The sequence below is a fragment of the Rhinoraja longicauda genome, chromosome 8, assembly GCF_053455715.1.
Source record: "Rhinoraja longicauda isolate Sanriku21f chromosome 8, sRhiLon1.1, whole genome shotgun sequence".
Taxonomy (NCBI): domain Eukaryota; kingdom Metazoa; phylum Chordata; class Chondrichthyes; order Rajiformes; family Arhynchobatidae; genus Rhinoraja; species Rhinoraja longicauda.
In genome coordinates this window covers 13,328,047-13,351,033 of record NC_135960.1, presented here as the reverse complement: position 1 = coordinate 13,351,033, position 22,987 = coordinate 13,328,047, and the positions used below count along the sequence as shown (strand labels likewise).

Here is a 22,987-nt window from a genome sequence, read left to right as displayed (position 1 = left end):
TGTTTCTCCATCTACTCTTCCGTATCAGTTCCCAACGATAATTAATTTTCTCGAGTAGACTTGGGGGAAAAAACAAGGAATACAGAGAAAGGGCAGAGGAGTGGAGTTGAGGAAGAAGGTCAGCAGTGATCATGTGAAAAGGCTCAAGAATCCACATTCTTGTTCTGATTTTTAAAAATTATTCTTATCCATTGTCAGGCAAAGCTAGATGTTACACCTCTGGCATGCAATCTCAAAATGAAATTTAAAATTGACTGCTTTTGTGACATTAAATGTTGAAAAGCCATGTTAGATTCTGTGTGAAATGAGCCGAAACAAATAAAGAGGGTCAGGCCGCTGTAATTTGTGTTAAATGTTAATAAAATAGTTGAGCATTAAAGGGTCAGAATGACCCGAAGGCACATTTACAAATTAGTTCTGTTCAAACCGTCACTTGCAATTACCAGCGAAATGTGAATTCGTTTGTTATCCTAAAGTAGCCCACAGTGGCACTCTTCCAGATAAATCTATGAAAAGTGGGCTTTGGCTCAATCCAGATATTTTACATTTCTACGGGGTCATTTGAAACAAATAATAGTCCAGGCATGTATATCTTAAGATCATAATGTCATAAGAGATAGGAGCAGAATTAGGCCATTCGGCCAATCAAGTCTACTCTGCCATTCAATCATGGCTGATCTATCTCTCCCTCCTAACCCCATTCACCTGCCTTCCCCCCATTACCTCTGACACCTGTACTAATCAAGAATCTACAGTATCCATCTCTGCCTTAAATACATCCAGTGACTTTGCCTCCACAGCCTTTTGTGGCAAAGAATTCCACAAATTCAGCACTCTCTGACTAAAGAAATTCCTCCTCATCTCCTTCCTAAAAGAATGTCCTTTAATTCTGAGTCTATGACCTCTAGTCCTAGACTCTCCCAGTGGTATCACTCCCAGTGATATCGGGGTCACTCACAGAGCATTTATTCTTGTTAGCTTCACAACATGATCCAAACCACTGTACTTCTGTAGGAACGGAACTGTGGCACAGTAGTTAGTGCTGCTAATTGCTTCAGGAATATAGATTCATTGCTGACCTCAGATAGTGTCTGTGCAAGGAGTTGGTGTGTTCTCCCTTTGACTGCTCATGATTCCACTGGTTTCCTCAAATATTTAAAAGTTAAACCACAAAGTTATTTGGAGATTGTAAATTATTCCTTAGTGTGGGTAAGTGGCAAAAGAATGGAAGGGGGGGTTGGTTGACAGGCATGCGGGAGAGATTGTAAGGAAAATAAGGAGAATGAATATTGAATTGATAGGTTTATTGTTGAGAGCCAACATTGCCTCAATGGGGCAAATGGTCTCCTTTTGTCTTGTAACATTTTGGAAGTTTTAGAGCATGGTGAGAAGGATGATTGCATTGGACGTGTTTAGCTGAGAAGTATGACTCTCCGAGTCAGCATGGATTTACGAAGGGGAAATCATGCTTGACAAATCTACTGGAATTTTTGGAGGATGTAACTAGGAAAATTGACAGGGGAGAGTCAGTGGATGTGGTGTACCTCGACTTTCAGAAAGCCTTCGACTAGGTCCCACATAGGAGATTAGTGGGCAAAATTAGAGCACATGGTATTGGGGGTAGGGTACTGACATGGATAGAAAATTGGTTGACAGACAGAAAGCAAAGAGTGGGGATAAATGGGTCCCTTTCGGAATGGCAGGCAGTGACCAGTGGGGTACCGCAAGGTTCGGTGCTGGGACCCCAGCTATTTACGATATACATTAATGACTTAGATGAAGGGATTAAAAGTACCATTAGCAAATTTGCAGATGATACTAAGCTGGGGGGTAGTGTGAATTGTGAGGAAGATGCAATAAGGCTGCAGGGTGACTTGGACAGGTTGTGTGAGTGGGCGGATACATGGCAGATGCAGTTTAATGTAGATAAGTGTGAGGTTATTCACTTTGGAAGTAAGAATAGAAAGGCAGATTATTATCTGAATGGTGTCAAGTTAGGAAGAGGGGATGTTCAACGAGATCTGGGTGTCCTAGTGCATCAGTCACTGAAAGGAAGCATGCAGGTACAGCAGGCAGTGAAGAAAGCCAATGGAATGTTGGCCTTCATAACAAGAGGAGTTGAGTATAGGAGCAAAGAGGTCCTTCTACAGTTGTACCGGGCCCTGATGAGACCGTACCTGGAGTACTGTGTGCAGTTTTGGTCTCCAAATTTGAGGAAGGATATTCTTGCTATTGAGGGCGTGCAGAGTAAGTTCACTAGGTTAATTCCCAGAATGGCGGGACTGTCCTATGTTGAAAGGCTGGAGCAATTAGGCTTGTATACACTGGAATTTAGAAGGATGAGGGGGGATCTTATTGAAACATATAAGATAATTAGGGGATTGGACACATTAGAGGCAGGAAACATGTTCCCAATGTTGGGGGAGTCCAGAACAAGGGGCCACAGTTTAAGAATAAGGGGTAGGCCATTTAGAACGGAGATGAGGAAGAACTTTTTCAGTCAGAGAGTGGTGAAGGTGTGGAATTCTCTGCCTCAGAAGGCAGTGGAGGCCAGTTCGTTGGATGCTTTCAAGAGAGAGCTGGATAGAGCTCTTAAGGATAGCGGAGTGAGGGGGTATGGGGAGAAGGCAGGAACGGGGTACTGATTGAGAGTGATCAGCCATGATCGCATTGAATGGCGGTGCTGGCTCGAAGGGCTGAATGGCCTACTCCTGCACCTATTGTCTATTGTCTATTGTCCATATTACTTGTCTTGACTGTCTCTCATTGACAAGGGAACTAAAGAAGAATATATATTTATGCTGCTCCACCCCAAACGTAAGTAAGGAGATAGCATGTCCCCAGTATATTATAAAGATAGGGATAGAGAGAGAGAAAGATAGAGACAGAGAAAGAGAGAAATAAAGAGAGACAGAGTGACTGAGACAAAAAAATCTATTTATAGTAGTTGTGGATTCCAAGACCAGGGGGCACCTTTTAAAAATTGGAGCAATTGTTTTAGGAGGGTTGTTTAGACAATTTATCATAATTCCTACAAATTTGAAACTGTTACTGCAAATAATGCTAGGTCAATTTTTAACTTTAAATTCGAGGATGATCGATCTGTCTCAACAAAACTATTAGGGATAATAGGGATCTAAGTCACGGATGAGTCACAGCACATAGATCAATACAGCACAAGAACAGGCCCTTCAGCCCATGATGTCTGTTGATCCTGGTGCCAATCGAGACTAATTCCATCTATCTGCACAAGGTCCATATCTCTGTAGAAGGTCCCAGAAACATCACTAATCCATGTTCTTCAGAGATGCTGCCTGACCTGCTGAACTACTCCAGCACTTTGTTCTTTTATGTAAACCAGTTTTATGCGATTTTTTGTATCTCCCTCTATTTCCTGCTTAATCATGTGCCTGAATGCTTTGCACGCATTGTTATCTTATTTGTTTCTACCACCTTCCTTGTCAACATGTTTCATACATGTATCAGCCTCTGAGTGACAAAACCTGCCCAGTAAATCTCTTTTAAATGTTGTCCCTCTCACATTCCTATGCCTTCTGGTATTTGATATTTCCATTTGAGAAAACGACTCTGACCATCAGTTCTATCTATGCCTCTCGTCATTTTATGTACTTCCAACAGGGTTGCTGCTCAGCAGTGAAAACAATCAATGATTTTCCAACCTCTCCTTATCGCTAATATTCTCCAATACAATGAACACCCTGGGGATCGTCTTCTGCACCCTTGCCAAATCCTCCACACCACTCTTGTAATGGGGTGATCACAACTGAAGACACTACTCCAGATGTGGCCTAACCAGAATATTATGCAGCTGCAATATGGCTTACCAACTTTCCTAATCAATGGTCTGACTGATGTGGGGTCTTTACTATTCTATCCACTCTCGAGGTGCTCTGGACTTGCACAAAAAGATCCCCCCGTACACCCTTGCTCCAATGGATCCTGCCATTTATATCTCTCTCACAGATGCTGCCTGACCTACTGAATAGTTTATGTTTGTTGTTGCAAGCCTATTGACAAAGCAAAGCAAGAATGTTCACTTACACGTCACCTTGTATTTGCAACGCAGCATTTTCATTCCTTTCCCAGGAAACTTACACCAACAAAGCTTCAAAGAAACTTCAACGTACGCGTAAATCATCCTGCATGGTATCATGACTGAATAAGTTACTTGACTCAATGGAGTTAACCTTGGCGGGTGTCAGTTGTCAGCCACTGGTTACCTATTTGCATCTACTTTAGCGGTTTGTGCAGTCATCTCTATTCTTCAGATTTCAGTGCATGATCGGGGACAATAGTCTGAGACTATCTTGTACAGGCGGAGAACTGCAGTAGCATAGGTGCAGTAGTTCAAATGAAGCATTAAATCATCGTCCGACCTACTTTATCAGAATCCTGTGCCATGTGTATTTATGACTCCACTGAGAAGAGCAGAGGAGATTGAAATGAAATATATGCAGGGTTCAAGGATTCGGATAAATGAATGGAGGGAGCACAGGGTGAAGAGCACAAATAACTATTTATTAAAGCAAACACACGTAAAACACTATCAACTATCAATACAAAATAACTCTCACGCCCCTCGGCATATTCGAATCTTCTGTCTGCACTGGCTGGCACTGGTACACACCACGGTCCAATCTCTCCCTCTCTCCCTCTCTCTCTCTCTCCCTCTCCTTGGTGAAGCTCTTTTCTGTCCCCGAAGATCAAGCTCATGCTCTCATGGTAGAAGCATGTATTTATATAATAATTTTATCTCTAAGAGCAACGGGCAATTGTGTCAAGCTAGCTATCCTCCTTGGTACCATAATGCCTTGAGCTATGTGACCTTTCAGACACCGAACTAGTCTCGGATGTCTCTGGGAAAGCAAAGCTTATCTCAGTGACTTCGCAGGTATCCTCATGATCTACTGGTCCTTTGAATTAGCCCAAGCATTTTTCGAAAACATCCACTTGTTTTCCTAAGCAGGGTTCGAAATACAATGCTGCTAATTTAGCTGACAATTCCATCTCAGCTTAGACAATAGACAATAGGTGCAGGAGGAGGCCATTCGGCCCTTCGAGCCAGCACCGCCATTCAATGTGATCATGGCTGATCATTCTCAATCAGTACCCCGTTCCTGCCTTCTCCCCATACCCCCTGACTCCGCTATCCTTAAGAGCTTTATCTAGCTCTCTCTTGAATGCATTCAGAGAATTGGCCTCCATTGCCTTCTGAGGCAGAGAATTCCACAGATTCACAACTCTCTGACTGAAAAAGTTTTTCCTCATCTCAGTTCTAAATGGCCTACCCCTTATTCTTAAACTGTGGCCCCTTGTTCTGGACTCCCCCAACACTGGGAACATGTTTCCTGCCTCTAATGTGTCCAACCCCTTAATAATCTTATACGTTTCGATAAGATTTAATAATCTTATACGTTTCGATAAGATTTAATAATCTTATACGTTTCGATAAGATTTAATAATCTTATACGTTTCGATAAGATAAGCTTACACTCTGTTTAACCATTACATTACAGAGATCCAGTTGATCAATTAACCTTCAATCAACTAAATTAATGTTTTTGGACATTATCATGATCACATTGCCATTTGTGGCAAAATGGCTGCTGTGTTTCCAATATCATAACAATAAGCACTTTATAATCACCTAAGGTCACAGACGACAAAACATAAAACAACACATCTCTCTAGCCTCTTGCACAGAACTGAAATTAAATATTTACGAAGGTGACCATACTAAATGATACTTTTTTTTTAACAAAGAATCATTGGTAAGACGCATAATTGGTAATCCTCAAACTCATTTGTCAACATAAAAGTCTCAGAAGTAATTGCTTCCCATATCTCCCTTATTAAAGCCAATTTTAAGGACACAATCAGTAACCAGAAATAACCACAGACAAAAACCATGCAAGTAACATTATTGAGCCAGATCCAAAAACTCATTGAATGTCAATTCAAATGAAAATCTATAATTTATCTCTCTATGTGAAATTATATCTTGGCTTTCTAAAGCAAGCTTCAGCCAGTAACTCCCTGGAGGAAGTTAATATTTCTGCAGCATGTAATTCAAACTCAGGTCACTTGAAAGCACTTGCATCCATTTGAACAATAGTCAAATTATAAATTGTTCCCAGTAGCTGGGTCCAAGTGCATCCCTGGAGTCACAGACTGTCTCAGAGCTTCAGCTAATGGATCCTTCAAGACCAGGCTGCTCAGCCATAACTTCTTACTGCATTGAAATACACTGATTCATCTTCCCCACACAAAAAGGACCACCTTATTTATCTCTGTGTAAATCTCCATCCTCTCAATGTCAGTGACCAGTTAACAAGTCAATAAGATACAGAATAACATCAGCAAAACTCTTTCTCTAACGAACATCAGTGAACCAGCTCAGTTTTTCGTAAAGGTCTGGTAATTTCAGACGATCTCGGATGAAAAATTACTCTGTTTCTCTCACTGCAGATGCTGTCTGATTTGGTAAGTATTTCAACTATTATCAATTGTTGATAATGGTAATAATTTCACATGTCGCGCTTATGATAGTAGCTTTTTATTCCCATTTTATTTAATTAACTGAATTTAGATTTTCACCACTGCCAAGTGTCTAAAGCTTATTAGTCCAAGATCCTGGATTACTCCTCTAGTACATTAGGCACAGTACCAATGTAAAGGAGGATTTTTACATTGCGGCACACCGTATATCGTTATGAATACATCAAATTGGCTGGATGTTCCTAGATAGAGAAAATGTCAAAATTAAGTTGATGCGATTCCTATGTACTCAAGTACAACATAAGCTGAAAGCGATTTGTGAATAGATCTAAATGACCCAGTTCAAATAGGCTATCAATTTTGCTGCCATTCTTCCAAGTATGACAGGCATGCCACGAGATCAAGTAGTAATTTACAGTGCTGACAGACACGCGAGGATCTAAAAAATGTTATTGCAAAAATTACTAGCTGCACGTAATTTATATTGAACAAAACTTCCAAAAATTTTAATGCAACATTATTCCTTACCTCGTAACCTTTCAATGATGGGCCCACCAATACAACTGGCCTCATGGATGGCACCACATCATATGGTGGAATGTGTTCAGTCTGCATTAATCAGAAACAACAATGTGTGTGAGAATACTCATTAAATCTAATTGAAGGCAAGCTTTTAATATTATTTTACAGCCAATATTACTGCAGAGTAAAGTTCCTGCCCTGTTTATTTCTGTGTTCCCCTCAACATACAAATACAATTAGTTAAGAAGACTATTTTTTCCAACATAGCTCCACTATGGAATGTTGCACACCTGTAACCTGAATTTCATCAGACACTCCTAATAGAATGCATTCAAAGGAGAAAACCATACTGAATGGTCACACCGGAGTCCTTCAAACCAATTACTCAAGAGTGTTCCTTGAGGTTCATGAAGAATCTTATTTTGAAAAGGTGATTACTACAGAAATCCTCCTTTACATCAGTGGTTCTCATAATGGGGGCCATGTCTCTTGGGTAGGTTTTGACATTCAAAAGTGGGTCACCTGTTCTGCTTCTTCAGATAACCACAGTCTGTAGACTGGAGGACATTTTCATAGGGTTACTTGGGTGAAGGAGATTACCAAGAGTAGTAGATACTGCCCAGACCATCAAAGGTACTGACTTCCTCACCATTGAAGGGATTTATAGGAGGCTCTGCCTCAAAATGACAGCTAATATCATCATAGAGCCACACCACCCTGGCCAGCTCTCATTTCACGGCTACATCGGGAAAAATGTACAGGAGCCTGAAAACTGTGACCATCAGGTTAAAAAATCGCTTCTTCTCGGCAACCATCAGGCTCTTGAACACTGCACAACACTAACCTCAGCAGCTATGGAGGACCGGATGGAGTTCAAGGAAGGGTACTGAAGGACTGTGCTGAACAGCTGGCTGAGGTATTCACCAGGATCTTTAACCTGTCATTATCTCTGGCTACGGTCCCCAAGTGCCTGAAGTCGGCTATCATAGTTCCGGTGCCGAAAAAAGCAAAGATCTCCAACCTGAACGACTACCGCCCGGTTGCCCTAACGCCGATAGTAATGAAGTGCTTTGAGAGGCTGGTCCTCTCACACATCAAATCCAGCATCCCTGACTCACTGGACCCACATCAATTTGCATACAGGGCAAACAGATCCACAGAGGACGCCATCTCTCTGGCTCTTCACACTGTCCTGACTCACCTAGAGAGACAGGGCACGTACGTGAGGATGCTATTCATAGACTATAGCTCCGCCTTCAACACGGTCATCCCCACCAAGCTCATCACCAAACTCCACCAGCTAGGCCTTAGCTCGTCATTATGTGACTGGATCCTGGACTTCCTGCTGGAATGACCGCAGGCAGTGAGAATGGGCCCGCACCTGTCCTCCACTATCACCCTGAGTACCGGCACACCACAGGGCTGTGTTCTGAGCCCCATGCTCTACTCCCTCTTCACACACGACTGTGTTCCTGCATTCGACACCAACACCATTGTCAAGTTTGCAGATGACACAACGGTGATCGGGCTGATCACCAACGGGGATGAAACAAACTATAGAGCGGAGGTGCAGAACCTGGCGGACTGGTGCTCGGATAACAACCTGTCCCTAAATACCACCAAGACCAAGGAGCTGATCATCAACTTCCGTAGGTCACATAACGGGGAATATGCCCCGATCTCTATCAACGGGGTCAGTGTGGAGAGAGTGTCCAGCTTCAAGTTTCTGGGCACTCACATTTCGGAGGATCTAACATGGTCCAATAACACTGCTGCGCTGGTCAAGAAGGCACAACAAAGACTGTTCTACTTAAGAACACTGAAAAAGTCTGGTTTACCCCAACAGCTGCTGACGACCTTCTACCGCTGCACCATAGAGAGCATCCTAACGCATGGCATCCCTGTGTGGTACTTCAGCTGCACGGAGGCAGAAAGGAAAGCTCTACAGCGGGTAGTCCATAGAGCTCAGAGGGCCATCGGAACACAGCTACCAGACTTGGAGGGCATCTACAACACACGATGCCTCAGAAAAGCCACCAGCATCCACAAAGACTCTTCACACCCCTGCAACAGTCTGTTCGAACTCCTTCCATCGGGCAGACGATACAAGGCCTTCTATGCCCGCACCTCCAGACTCAGGAACAGCTTCATCCCCAGGGCCATAGCTGCTATGAACCGGTCCTGCTGAGCCGGATGGCCACAACGCATAGATCAACTTGCACTTTACCCTGTCCAAAACTGTTACAACTGTTTCGTTTCGTTGGGTTGCTGCTGTCTAAATTACCTAAATTATTGCATCGTATGGGAGGCGCATTCCCAATCTCGTTGTACCCCTGGGTACAATGACAATAAAGATATATTGTATTGTATTGTATTGTATTGTATGAACTTCTATGGACTATGTCTCAGTTTGCACCACAGATTTTATTTTTTTGCACGAATATTAGTTATTAATTTATTGATTGTTTTGATCATTCTATTTATCTGTGTGTGTTATATTTGTGGGCTTGTTGAGCTGCTGCAAGTAAGAATGTCATTGTTCCGTTGACGGTACATATGACAATTAAACACTCTTGACTTGACTCTTGACTCCTGAATCATTTGGTTACAGTGAATCACCTGAAAAAAACCTGACAGTCACTGCTTTAGATTATTAGATGCTGCCTCAAATTATCGCCTTCAGTTTAATTGCAAAATAAATGACTGCAACTTTGACTGCAGATTATTATTTCCACCTGAATATGGCACAGTTTGGCACTCAATATGCATACACTTAACCCATACAGGAAGTGTGAAAAATTATCATATTCGTTAGGGCATCCTATGATCATCAGCCTGAATCTAGACTCGCTGAACTGCTTCTCGGAGTTGAAACCTAATAATTATTTGGGCCACATTTTGTGAAAGATGTCTGTGGCTGATTGCAGCATGCACCTTAGGTGGCACTGTCAGTTTGAACGTGCACAATGCAGCCAAAATAACACAAAAGAACCATAGGATGTTGCCACCTAAATTGTAAATTGGAAGTTATTTTTACATTCTGCACCATGGCTAAGATTAGCTGTTTCAACTTTCATCACCCAACTCTGTCTCTGCCTCAAAACAGTCATGTCTTTGTAATCTCTAGACTTGCAATATATTCCTGGCTGTTTCTCCTCACCACACTGCTTGCTAATCTTATCCTGACTTCTCCTGAGAGCCGTCATCTCTGAATGCTAACCACCATTCGCTCCCGATTCAGCAATGACTTGATTTTAAAGTACTTTTTCTTGTTTTCAAAAACCCCCATGATTTGGCCCCTTTGTATCTCTAAAACCTGCCCCTGTCCTATTTTGCTTCAAGATACCTGTAGTTCTTCAGTTCTGATATCTTGAACATTCCTGTCATTGAGTCATATAGCGTGGAAGCAGACCCATTGGCCCAAAGTCCACACTGACCAACATGCCCCATCTACATTAGCCCTGTCTGCCTGCGCTTGGCCCATATCCCTCTAAACCTATCCATGTGCCTGTTCAAATGTTCCTTAAACATTGTGATTGTGCCTGCCTCAACTACTTCCTCCGGCAGCTCATTCCAGAAACCTACCACCCTACTTGAAAGTGGCGTCCCAGATAGACAGAGTGATCGAGAAGGCTTTCGACACAATGGACTTCATTAGTTGGGGTATTGAGCATAGAAATTGGCTCTGATAATACAGTTGTACAAGACATTGGCGAGATCCTGTTTGGAGTATAGTGTTCAGTTTTGGCCACAAATTTCTCAAAGTGCTTTTGCAAGATAATCTATGAATTTCAGCAAGTTTTTGACAGGGATGTGTCTCTGTAAGGTATGGCAACTGTACTGTTTTTGATGTTTTTGCCATCCTTTGATGCTTGTTACATCCTTTCATTCAGTCCATCTTCATGGTACATCAGAAAGGCTGGAAGTGTCATCAAGGTAATTCGAATTTCACTGTACTTTAATTGGTACATGTGACAATAAACTGACCTTGAAACCTTGGACACCTGTTAATTGCTGTCCTTACCTTGTCTCTCTTCTACCTTCTAGGAGAAGGTACAGAAGTTGAAAGCCACGATGACCAGACTTAGGGGATAGCTTCTTCCTCATGTCTATCAGACTCCTGAATCACCCACCTCTTTCACACACACGTCACCAAAGTGTTGCCATGTACATTCATTCTTAACTCCACCTCATTCATTCATTCCATTATTGCACTTGGGTTTATTTTTGCACTACTTCAGATTGCATTACAATCTACAAACGATTTTCTCGTTTTTGTATTTGTAATAGTTATTGTATCTTTAATTAGCATTCATTGGTTACTTTACATGCTAGATGCAAACAAGGAATTTCATTGCACCCTGGTATATAATCCGAATCCTACTTGTAGTTAGAGAAATCAATATTCATACCACTGGGTTGTGCTGACTCGTCAACTTTGACTAAATTTGTTCCTCTTCCAGTCCACAAACAAACCTCTTGCACGAGGCACAATCCAAATTTGCCACGCAATGAAAAGTTATTTAATGAACCAATATATTTATGAATTGTCTCATCCCGTTTCTGGCCACTCCTTGTCCCAAACCTATAGCTTCCAGCTACTTCCAATGCTTTAGTAATTTTCCAGTTTTTGTACAAGATCTTTAAACAATACACTTATCGAGTTGCACCTTGAGCGATTTGTCAATGTACCGTACATTCCTGGCCAAATCTCCATCAGATTATTGCTTTCATGCGCTTGTACATCACACTATTTGTGGGGTTCCCACAATATCGCTTTCTGCGTCAGCCTCCTAGAAATTGTTTGCTGCCTCAATACATGAGCTAAGTGGTTCTTGACCTCAGTCACACGTACCTATGCTTCCAGCCAGTCAAGCAGCCATGTTGTTCCCCTCCTACTTAATGCTAATAAATCGAGTATGTGTGATGATCGTCATCTTTGTAGCTTGCTGCCCCATGCACTTTCATCAGTATACATGATGGCCTTTAACAAACAAGATTCCACACAAGCAATCAAAAGTAACCACAAAATCAGACTTGTACTAGAAATTCACTTAAAACTTGCCAAGTGGGAGTCATTAATATCATTAAGCAATCTCAAAGAAAACCTATCGTCCTTGACACCTATTTTTAATTTCTTACACATGAATTATGACCGTTAACCTATTGTTGAGATTTTAAGATGCTGAACAAATTGAATATTCCAGACTCTGTGAAAATGATATTTGTCAAAATGCAGACAAACTGTAAAACTCTCTGACCATTGGGATCGCAAGATGTTCAAGATGCTCTGTAATCATGTATGATTACAGAGAGACCATCCTGCTCATCCATAAGATACATGGCAAGGAAAACATATAGTTTCCTTTGTTCAAAGGGTCAACAATACACCCAATCACCCTCTTTATCTAATGGGTTTACAACTCAATACTGTACAATAAACATCACCAATAGATTCACCATCTATTTCATTATTTTTCATACAATCTGACTGCTGGTGACAGTTTAAGAATGACTGAAGAAGGACCACTAATTATGTTTATAATCATTTTAACAACAAGGATGAAATACAAACTCACCACTTTTTGCTTCTGCTTTGCTGCAAGGGAAAAGGGACATTTTTAAGAACAGATGCTATAGTCCTGGATATCTTTGTAAATAAATTCCGTTTCAAATCTCAGGTATTCAAAAAGAAATATCTGTTAAAAAATCTCCATAATTATAAACGACTTATAATATCAATTGATAATTAAATTGTGAAAGTAATGTCCAGATTGTTTACAGATCTTATAATTAATGATGATATATACTATATCTTCTCAACAAATACAAAGATGGAAACATAACACAGACGCAATAATACATTAACAAAATGGGAGATGCAGTAAAACCGTTAACTTTTCATGTCAAAGACCATTCATCAGAAATCTTCATCTGGTGAAAGGTCATTGACCTAAAACATTAACTGTTTCTCTTTCCAGATGTGCTGAGCGCCTTTTCTTCCATGTATTTCCACTTTAAATTGCTACCATTTGAATGTCCGTGAATTTTACAGCGTTTGAATCCGATCGGCTCAGCATTAACTTTAGCCTCAGTTGTATTTGAACACATTCAGTACACTAGGTATCCATAATTCTGTAAAAAGACTGCATTGTTGTAGAGAATTTGAATTCAGAAACCACTGATAAACTATTTGAGCCGCACTCTCATGGTTCATCACACTTTCTGAACTCCTTGATGAGCTACTTACTTTGTTGTGCAATGCAAAGTGATCAGGTATAATGCAGACAAAGTTAAAATCAGTTGAGCAATTGCAAGTCGAATACTCCAGGTTCAATTAAATAGCAAGAACAAATTCACCTGCAGAAGGGGAGGGGGGAGGACGCCACGTACCAGATACCATATCACCGAGGCTGGAAGAAGAGTTTCCACTGGACTTCCTAATAACAAAATATTAAATAATTATTAATGGAAGACTCGGTAACATTAAATACTATTAGACACACAATAAAGAAGAGTACAGCACCAAAACAAGTCCCTCGGCCCACTACGACTGTGCTGAAGACTATGCCAAGATAAACTAATCTCATCTGCCTACTATGTCAAGTGTAGATTTTTTCCATTTTTTCACGGCTGTACATGTCAAAATACCAGGAAAAATAATAGGATTGACATCACGAAAGCTCCAACACTATCGACCAATAGCGCACAGGAACAGGCCCTTTGGCTCGTGACGTCTGTGCTAAACATGATGCCAAATTAAACTATCTCTTCTGCCTAAATGTGATCCATATCTTGCCTTTCCGTACATATGCATATACCTATCCAAAATCCTCTTAACTGCCACTATTGAATCTGACTCTACCACCATCCCCGGCAGTGTGTTTCTGGTACACACCACCCTCTGTGTAAAAAAGCTTTGCCCTCCTCATTTCCTTTGAACTTTGACCCTTTCAATTTAACTCTCTGCTCTTTAACATTTCCATCCTGGAAAATGTTAAAGGTTCTGATAGTCTATCCTATTTATGCCTCTCATAATTTTATATACACTATCAACTCTCCCCTCAACCTCTAGCATTACAAAGAAAACAATCCAGCACAGTGGTGCAGTGGTAGAGTTGCTGCCCTACAGCACCAGAAACCAGGGTTCGATCCTATCTATAGGTGCAGTGTGTACAGAGTTTGTACGTTCTCTCTGTGACCGCATGGGTTTTCTCCGGATGCTCTGGTTTCCTCCTACATGCGGTGCTGGCTCAAAGGGCCAAATGGCCTCCTCCTGCACCTATTTTCTTTTACAAAGATGTGCAGGTTTGTAGGTTAATTGGCTTCTGTAAATTGACCATAATGCGAGACTGGGATAATATAGAACTAGTGTGCGGGTGATCAATGGTCAGCATGGCCTTGGTGGACCAATAGGCCTGTTTCCACACTGTATCTCTAAACTCAACCTATCTAATTAGAGCTAATGACCTCCAATCCGAAGATTGGATTATTGAGTTATCATCAGAATAAGAGCAGCTTCAAAGTTCTTTAAATTTTTCCACTGAAATCAATGGAATCAAATGTGTATAAGTTAGCAGAACCATTGGCTGATAAATGAGTTTAGCTCTGACAACCTAAGATAAATTTCAACTCCAAAGAGACTCATTAGATGTCAGTTTGATGATGTTAAATGTATCTTTCTCCCATATGCTTCTGTCATTCATGTTGTGAAGACATTGCGATAGAAACTGATCTTTTGTCAATTTATATGCACAGTTTATACAGTTTATACCACCTATAAAATGAGCTCAACTTCTCAAATTTCTGTTAAAGCCAATGTAAAGATGTTGAAAGTGCAAAACTCACATAGCCACCACTTTTTCTGCATGTTTACTGGAAGTGAACAAGACAAATTTCTACTCCACTATTTGCGAATTTATTGTAGATTTGAATAGATTTTCACAAGATGAACAGCACATTTTAAATCACAGAAGATAGACACAAAATGCTGGAGTAACTCAGTGGGACAGGCAGCATCTCTGGATAGAGGAATGGGCGACGTTTCAGGTTGAGACCCTTCCTCAGACTGAGAGTCAGGGGAGAGGGCGATACAGAGATAAGCAAGTGTATGGTGTGAACATGAGACGTCAAAGAGGATGCAGTTCAATGAAAATGTAGAATAGATCATTATTAGCTAGGAGAGGTTGACAACGAAGCATACAGAGATCAAATTTAATCGGGTGGGACATTCAGACTGGTCGGAGAACTAGGTAGGGGGAAGGATTCAGAGAGAGGGAAAGCAAGTGTTACTTGAACTTTGAGAAGTCAATATTTATACTGCTGGGGGTAAGGTGCCCAAGCAAAATATGAGGTGCTGTTCTTCCAATTTGCGCTGGGCCTCACTCTGAAAATGGAGGAGGCCCAGTACAGAAAGGCCAGTATGGGAATTAGAGGGGGAGTTAAAGTGTTTAGCAGCCGGAAGATCAGGTAGGTTTAGGGAGACTGAGCGGAGGTTTTCAGTAAAACGATCGCCGAGCCTGCGTTTAGTCACGCCTGGAATAGCAGATACGGTAGATGCACAGAAACCTGTTCAGAAGACTGATAACAGCAGGAAGAAGCTGTTCCTGAGTCTGGTGGTGCACACCTTCAAGCTTCTTACCTCCTATCTAATGGGGAGAAGAAGGAATGGCTGAGTGAGAAAGGTCTTTGATTATATTCACTGCTATTGACATGGCATTAGGTAACAATCTTAAATATGACATGGAAATAAAGTGATGGAAATAAAGTAAAGTTTATCCTTGTTTTTTTTCAGCTTTTTTAACATAAACAATGACTCTGCAGCTGAGCCTGGACCTCGCTGGGGCTAACCAACTGAGGAAGAACCATTAAGAAAAACAGAGCCTAAAGCGGATTGCAAAGCAGTAATTCACTGAAACTGCCTGGAGCTGCAAGAACATCTTCCTGACCGTGTTGATCAGATGCAGTTCATCAGGAAGAAACTAAATCAGCAGAAATAACCATGAAGTTATTAAGTTATTGTAAAAACCATTCTTTTATGGGAAATAATCCTATCTTTACTTGTCTGGGCAACTCGTACAGCAATTGATGACTCTAATTTGCACTCTAATCTGTCGAGCTAGCTATTTGCTGCACCATTCAATGTGTCAGCAGTTCAAGAAGCCACCTTCTCTGGAAATGTTGGATAGGCAATACATGTCTCTCTCAGCATTCATGCACACTTCTGAAGGGCGGCACGGTGGTGCAGCGGTAGAGTTGCTGCCTTACAGCGAATGCAGCGCCGGAGACTCAGGTTCGATCCTGACTACGGGCGCCGTCTGTACGGAGTTTGTACATTCTCCCCATGACCTGCGTGGGTTTTCTCCGAGATCTTCGGTTTCCTCCCACACTCCAAAGACGTACAGGTATGTAGGTTAATTGACTGGGTAAATGTAAAAAAATTGTCCCTAGTGTGTGTAGGATAGTGTTAATGTGCGGGGATCGCTGGGCGGCGCGGACTCGGTGGGCCGAAGGGCCTGTTTCCGCGCTGTATCTCTAAATCTAAATCTAAATCTGAAGATCAGTTCAGGTTTTGTACACCAAAGATGTACAGGTTTGTAGGTTAATTGTCTTGGTAAAATTGTAAATTATCCCTAAATTGTGTGCAGGGATAGTGTAAGTGTGCGGGAATCCCTGATCGACGTGGACCCTGTGGGCCAAAGGGTGTGTTTCCATGTTGTATCTCTAAACTAAACTATCAGGATAAAAACTGAAATAACTCATTTGCCTAAAAATTTGAAATTAATGGAACCAGATTTTAAAAGAAGAGTTGAAACCGTAACTGCTATTATATGGCATAAATGATCGAGATTTTGGAAAATATAAAACAAAAGAGTTGCAATTCATCCTGTCTTAAATGCAGTAAACATGTGATATGATAAAGAGAGATGGAACTGCAGATGCTGGTTTACAAAAATATATAAATTGCTTCAGTAACTCAGCAGAACATGAATAGGCAATATTTTAACTTGGGACCCTTCTTCAGATATAATAAAATATCTGCGTAAAACCCATTTTTGAAATTTGGTTCCATGTAGTTTGGTGTGCATAATATCACAAGCCTAATGCAGTTAACTGAGAGCAAATATTAACCACACTGGGTTTTTTTGCAGTTAGGAAGAGAACACAATTTCTTAGAGAGTAGAAACAAGGAACTGCAGATGCTGGGTTACAAAAAAAAAAGACACAAAGTGCCAGAGTAACTCAACGAGTCAGGCAGTATCCCTGGAGGATCTGCATAGGTGACATTTTCGGTCTTTGAACCTTCTTCAGACTTACAATTTTTCCTGCAAGTTTTAATGATGTTATTGTTACTTAGAGTTCAGGAATCAGCTAAACCTCCCCAATAGTAATATATTTTAAGAGGATTGGTTTCAAATCAACTTATCAGAGTCTATTTCCTTCTTTTCTTCATGCAATTCTTCATCTGAGCAATTCTGCTTCTTTGATTGCATGCAATGCTTGAAGAAAAAAAAAGGGTGTCATTTGGTGTCAGCTGTGCCCCTGTTTGAGGCACTCAGTTGCCCTCGCAGCTGCGGCTTGCCTGCAGTCCGTTTGTCTTTTGTGTTTTTTGTTGTTTTTATCTTAATTGTAGTTTAGATATGATGTAGTGTTTGTGGTTGTGTGTTATGTGGGGGGTGGGGGGTGGGGGTGGGGGTGGGAACTGTAAAATTGTCTCTCCCGAACGGAGATCCGACCTTTGTTTCTGGGTCGTGTCTCCGTTCCCGCTACGGCCTACCACCGGCCATACACCTGGAGCTGGCGGCCTCCAGCTGGGACCACCCGGGCTCTGGTTCGCAGAGCCCGCGGCCCGGACTCACGGGCTGCGGCGCTGGCTGCCTTCGGATGCTGCGGGAGCGGCTGCGACTCGTCTCCGGAGGCTTCGGCGCGGGCCGCGTGGACGTCGGAAGCCCGCAGGCCCCTGGGTGGGGGCCGACATCGGGAGCTCTGGCAGCGGCAGCGTCTTCGCCCGCCCCGAATCGCGGGGCTTGAGTCGGCCCACCGCGGACCTTTCACCGTCCGGCGCAGCGCTTCAATGTCGGGAGTCCCGAACGCCCCGATATGGCAACTCCAACAGCCTGACCGCGGGAGAAGACGGCAGGGGAAGAGAAAAATACATTCTGGCCTTCCATCACAGTGAGGAGGTGATTGGAGGAGACTCACTGTGATGGATGTTTCTTTTGTTTGGTGTTGGTTTATGGTTGTATGTGTTATTGCATATTTTTATTGCTTATTTTTATTGGTCTTATTGTTGAACTGTGGGTAATATTTCATTTCACCTCACATTTATGTGTATGTGACAAATAAATTGACTATTGACTCATTGGGTTTGCAGAAGAATAGGAGAGCTATTTACCCTTTTCTGGAAGCCTGTGTGAATAAATTGGCTCTCACAGGTACTCCTTCCCCTAAACACATCTTGGTTTTGCAGGTTTATGGAGATGGTTGACACAGTGTTTAAAAAAAAATCCACCCACATTGCAAAAATTAATTCACCTCAGTGGTTGTAATTCAGTTACATTGCCTTGCATGAAAATACAATTAATTTATACATCTTCAAAGTCAGGCACAATACATGAATTGGACTCTCAGAAATAGCTGGGATATTAGATTCCATAATGTAGGCGCAATAGGCTGCCAATGTTCCTTTTTATTTGGAGAAAAAAGAATAAAAATTATTTTGATCCTTCAGTACTTCTGTCCCATCTTCATACCTTTATCACACTTCTGTGTTTGTGACTCTTAGCAAATTATTAAAACTGCAATGGTGTGCCGATGTGATATTCTTTCCATGTCAATGGGATGGGAAATCGATTGAGGCTGTGTTCTACTCCGCTCCCAAGGCAGCAGCACCAAAATTGACAAAGCTTTGGGATATGACTGAGCTGTGAGGCAACCCCACAGAAACATATTGCAGGAAATCATTGATCACGAATGTCAAAATAGAGATGGAAGTCTTCAGCAAGAGTACAAATTACACTTATGTGAGTACACAAATTTAGATATTTTCATAAGGTCATAAATGATAGGAGTAAAATTAGGTCATTCGGCCCATCAAGTCTACTCCGCCATTCAATCATGCAGTTTTGATCTATTTCTCCCTCCTAACCCCATTCTCCTGCTTTCTCCCCATAACCTCTGACACCTGTACTAATCAAGAATCCATATATCACCACCTAAAAATATCCACTGATGGCCTCCACAGCCTTCTGTGGCAAAGAATTCCACAGACTCACCACCCACTGACTAAAGAAATTTCTCCTTATCTCCTTCCTAAAAGAATGCCCTTTAATTCTGAGGCTATGACCTCTAGTCCAAGACTCTCCCACTAGTGGAAACATCCTCTCCACATCCACTTTATTCAAGCCTTTCACTATTCTGTATGTTTCATTGAGGTTCCCCCTCATTCTTCTAAACTCCAGCGATAACAGGCTCAGTGCCGACAAACGCTCATCATAGGTTAACCTACTCACTCCTGGGATCATACTTGTAAACCTCCCCTGGACCCTCTCCAGAGCCAGCACATCCTTCCTCAGATATGGTGCCCAAAATTGCTCACAATATTCCAAATGTGGCCTTAACAGCACCTTGTAGAGCCTCAGCATTACATCCCTGTTTTTGTATACAAGCCCACATGCAATTGTTTTCTCAAAGGAATCTTTATCAGAGCCTTGTGAAAAGCAGGTAATCATGGATTTTTTTCTCATAGAGTTCATGGAGCGTTGACTATACAGCATTGCCCACACCGACCAACAAGCCCCACCTACACTAATCTCACGTTTGACCCATATCCTTCTCAACCTATCGTATCCATGTACCTGTCCAAATGTCTTTTAAACGTTGTGATAGTACCTGCCTCAATTGCGTCCTCTGGCAGCTCGTACCATATACCCACACTACCCTTTGTGTAAAAACGTTGCGCCTCAGATCCCTATTAAATATTTCCCCCCTCACCTTAAACCTATGTCCTCTGGTTCTTGATTCCCCTACTCTGGGTAAATGACTGTGCATTTACCCTATCTATTCACCTCATGATCTTACACACCTCCAGAAGATCACCTCTCATCCTCCTGCACTCCAAGAAATAAAGTCAAAGAGTTGTGAATCTGTGGAATTCTCTGCCTCAGAAGGCAGTGGAGGCCAGTTCTCTGAATGCATTCAAGAGAGAGCTGGATAGAGCTCTTAAGGATAGCGGAGTCAGGGGGTATGGGGAGAAGGCAGGAACGGGGTACTGATTGAGAATGATCAGCCATGATCACATTGAATGGCGGTGCTGGCTCGAAGGGCCGAATGGCCTCCTCCTGCACCTATTGTCTATTGTCTAAGTCCTAGCCTGCTCAACCTCTCCCTATGGCTCAGGACCTCAAGTCCTGGCAATAACCTCATAAATCTTCTCCACACTCTTTCCATCTTAACAACATCCTTCCTTTAACAGGATGACCAAAACTAAACACAATCAAACGTGGTCTCACTCATATCTTGTACCTTCCCAAATTGAACCCTCTGTTCACTGTCACTGTGCCTCTTAGTGATCAAAAAAGACCCGTTGCCTTTTTTTCGCTCATGAATGAAACAAGTAAACTTTATCAGAATCTAACAGCCATTCAGCTATTAAACACTACAACCTCAAATAAGCTCTGAACTACATGGACTATTATTGTTATTATTGCACTATTATCGGGTTTTTTTTGTGTGTATGTGTATATATATATATATGATCTATATAAGACAATAACTGCAGATGCTGGTACAAATCGAAGGTATTTATTCACAAAATGCTGGAGTAACTCAGCAGATCAGGCAGCATCTCAGGAGAGAAGGAATGGGCGACGTTTCGGGTCGAGACTGAGTCTGAAGAAGGGTCTCGACCCAAAACGTCACCCATTCCTTCTCTCCTGAGATGCTGCCTGACCTGCTGAGTTATGATCTATATATATATGTGTATTTGTGAGTATGGGTATATATACATACACTGCACTTTTTTTTCTCTCTCATTTATTATATTGTTTACAGTGTCCTATGTTTACATATTCTGTTGTACTGCTGCAAGTCAAGATTCAAGATAGCTTTATTGTCATCCAAATTGGACGAAATTCAGTCACCCACAATCCAACAACAAAAGCATCAAAATAGGCATTAAAATTACACAACCCCCAAAACACACAAAAGAAACATCCATCAAGAAAACATCCATCACAGTGAGTCTCCTCCAGTCCTCTCCTCACTGTGATGGAAGGCCACAATGTCTTTTCCCTTCTCCTGCCGTCCTCTCCCGCAGTCAGGCTGTTGTGGTTGCAGGCCGCGCCGGACGGTCCGCAGCGGGCCGGCCCAAGGCGAGTCGCAGCCGCTCCCGCAGCCTCCGAAGACGGTCGGCTCCGCCGATGATAAGTCCGATCCGGGGCGGGCGAACACGCTGCTGCTGCCGCTGTTGCTGCACGTCGGGGCGGTCGTGGCTCCCGACATTGAAGCCCCCGCCCAGCAGAGAAACATCCCGCGGCCTATTTTATGCCGCACCGGACGGTGAAATGTCCGCGACCCAAGCCCCGTGATCCGGGGTGGGCGAACACGCTGCCGCTGCCGGAGCTCCCGATGTCGGCATCCACGCGGCCCGAGCCTAAGGCGAGTCGCAGCCGCTCCCGCAGCCTCCGAAGACGGCCGGCTCCGGTGATGGTAAGTCCGGTCCGCGGGCCCTGCGAACCGGAGCCCTGGAGGCCGCCAGCTCCAGGAGTTGGGCCGATGGTTGGGCCGCAGCAGGAACGGAGACAACACCCAGAAAACAAAGGTCGGGTCTCCGTTCGGAAGGGACACATATTTACAATTTTACAGTTCCCCCCCTCCCCCCCACATACACACATAGTACACAAACACAAAAACACCACATCACAACTACAATTAAGACAAAAAAACAACAAAAACACAAAGACAAATGGACCGCAGGTAAGCCGCAGCTGCTATGGCAGCGCCGCCATTAAGAATATAATTGTTCTATCTGGGACATATGACAATAACACACTCCTGACTTTTCAATCTTCACTTAACAATACGCAATCTTACCCAATTATTGTTTAGTGCAGTTGAATTGTACGTATACGTTTAAGTTTAGGTTTCTTATTATTGTCACATGCACCCAAGTATAGTGAATAGTTTTGTTTTGCACACTATTCAATCAAATCAAATAATACATACTTGAATACAATCAAGCCCAACTCAGGTACAATAGGTAGAGGGAAAGGAAAGTTATGGTTAGCACGCAACAAAAAAGCTTTTCATTGTACCTCGGTAAACTTCTTTACTCAGAGGGTGGTGGCTGTGTGGAATGAGCTTCCGGTGGAAGTGGTGGAGGCAGGCTCGATTTTATTATTTAAGAGTAAATTGACAGGTATATGGATGGGAGGGGATTGGAGGGTTATGGTCTGAGAGCAGGTAGATGAGACTAGGTCAGAGAAAGTGGTCGGCGTGGACTGGTAGGGCCGAACGGGCCTGTTTCCGTGCTGTAATTGTTATATGGTTTATATTATATGGTTATATGTGACAATAAACTAAACTAAACTAAACGAAGAAAAATACAAGAAAGATATGAAGAAAGTCGCAAGGAAGCTTGAGATATGTGAGTTATAGATTTTTTTTTAAAATAGGTTAAAGGTTGTCTTTAATAAGGCCTGTCACCTGCTAGTGAAATGGATCAAATTTGATTTATTCAGCTTGCCTCGGATATTGGAGATTTATTTCAAAGGCAGCGCATTCTTTATTGATTGGAATGCATCATCTCTCGGGTCTTTGTGGGAGCTAGCTTTAAGGGAGTTCAGAGGCTTAGTGATGGGGTGAACAAAGAAGGGCCCGGCATGGGGAACCGCAGTGAAGGGGGGGAGGGGGGGGGGAGGGGGGGGAGGGGAAGGAGGGGAGAACA

General features: G+C 42.4%; 1 protein-coding gene across 4 annotated transcripts in view; it reads right to left on the bottom strand.

Annotated features, from left to right (window-relative positions):
- cacnb4a (calcium channel, voltage-dependent, beta 4a subunit) overlaps nt 1-22,987 on the bottom strand; it is a 281,947-nt gene that overhangs the window by 37,343 nt on the left and 221,617 nt on the right. For all 4 annotated transcript variants that reach the window (XM_078403347.1, XM_078403344.1, XM_078403345.1 and 1 more), the window contains 3 exons: nt 13,435-13,481; nt 12,621-12,640; nt 7,048-7,128 (listed from right to left, as the gene is read on the bottom strand). In XM_078403347.1, the coding sequence (XP_078259473.1) occupies nt 7,048-7,128; nt 12,621-12,640; nt 13,435-13,481 (148 nt within the window). The remainder of the gene's footprint in view (nt 1-7,047; nt 7,129-12,620; nt 12,641-13,434; nt 13,482-22,987) is intronic.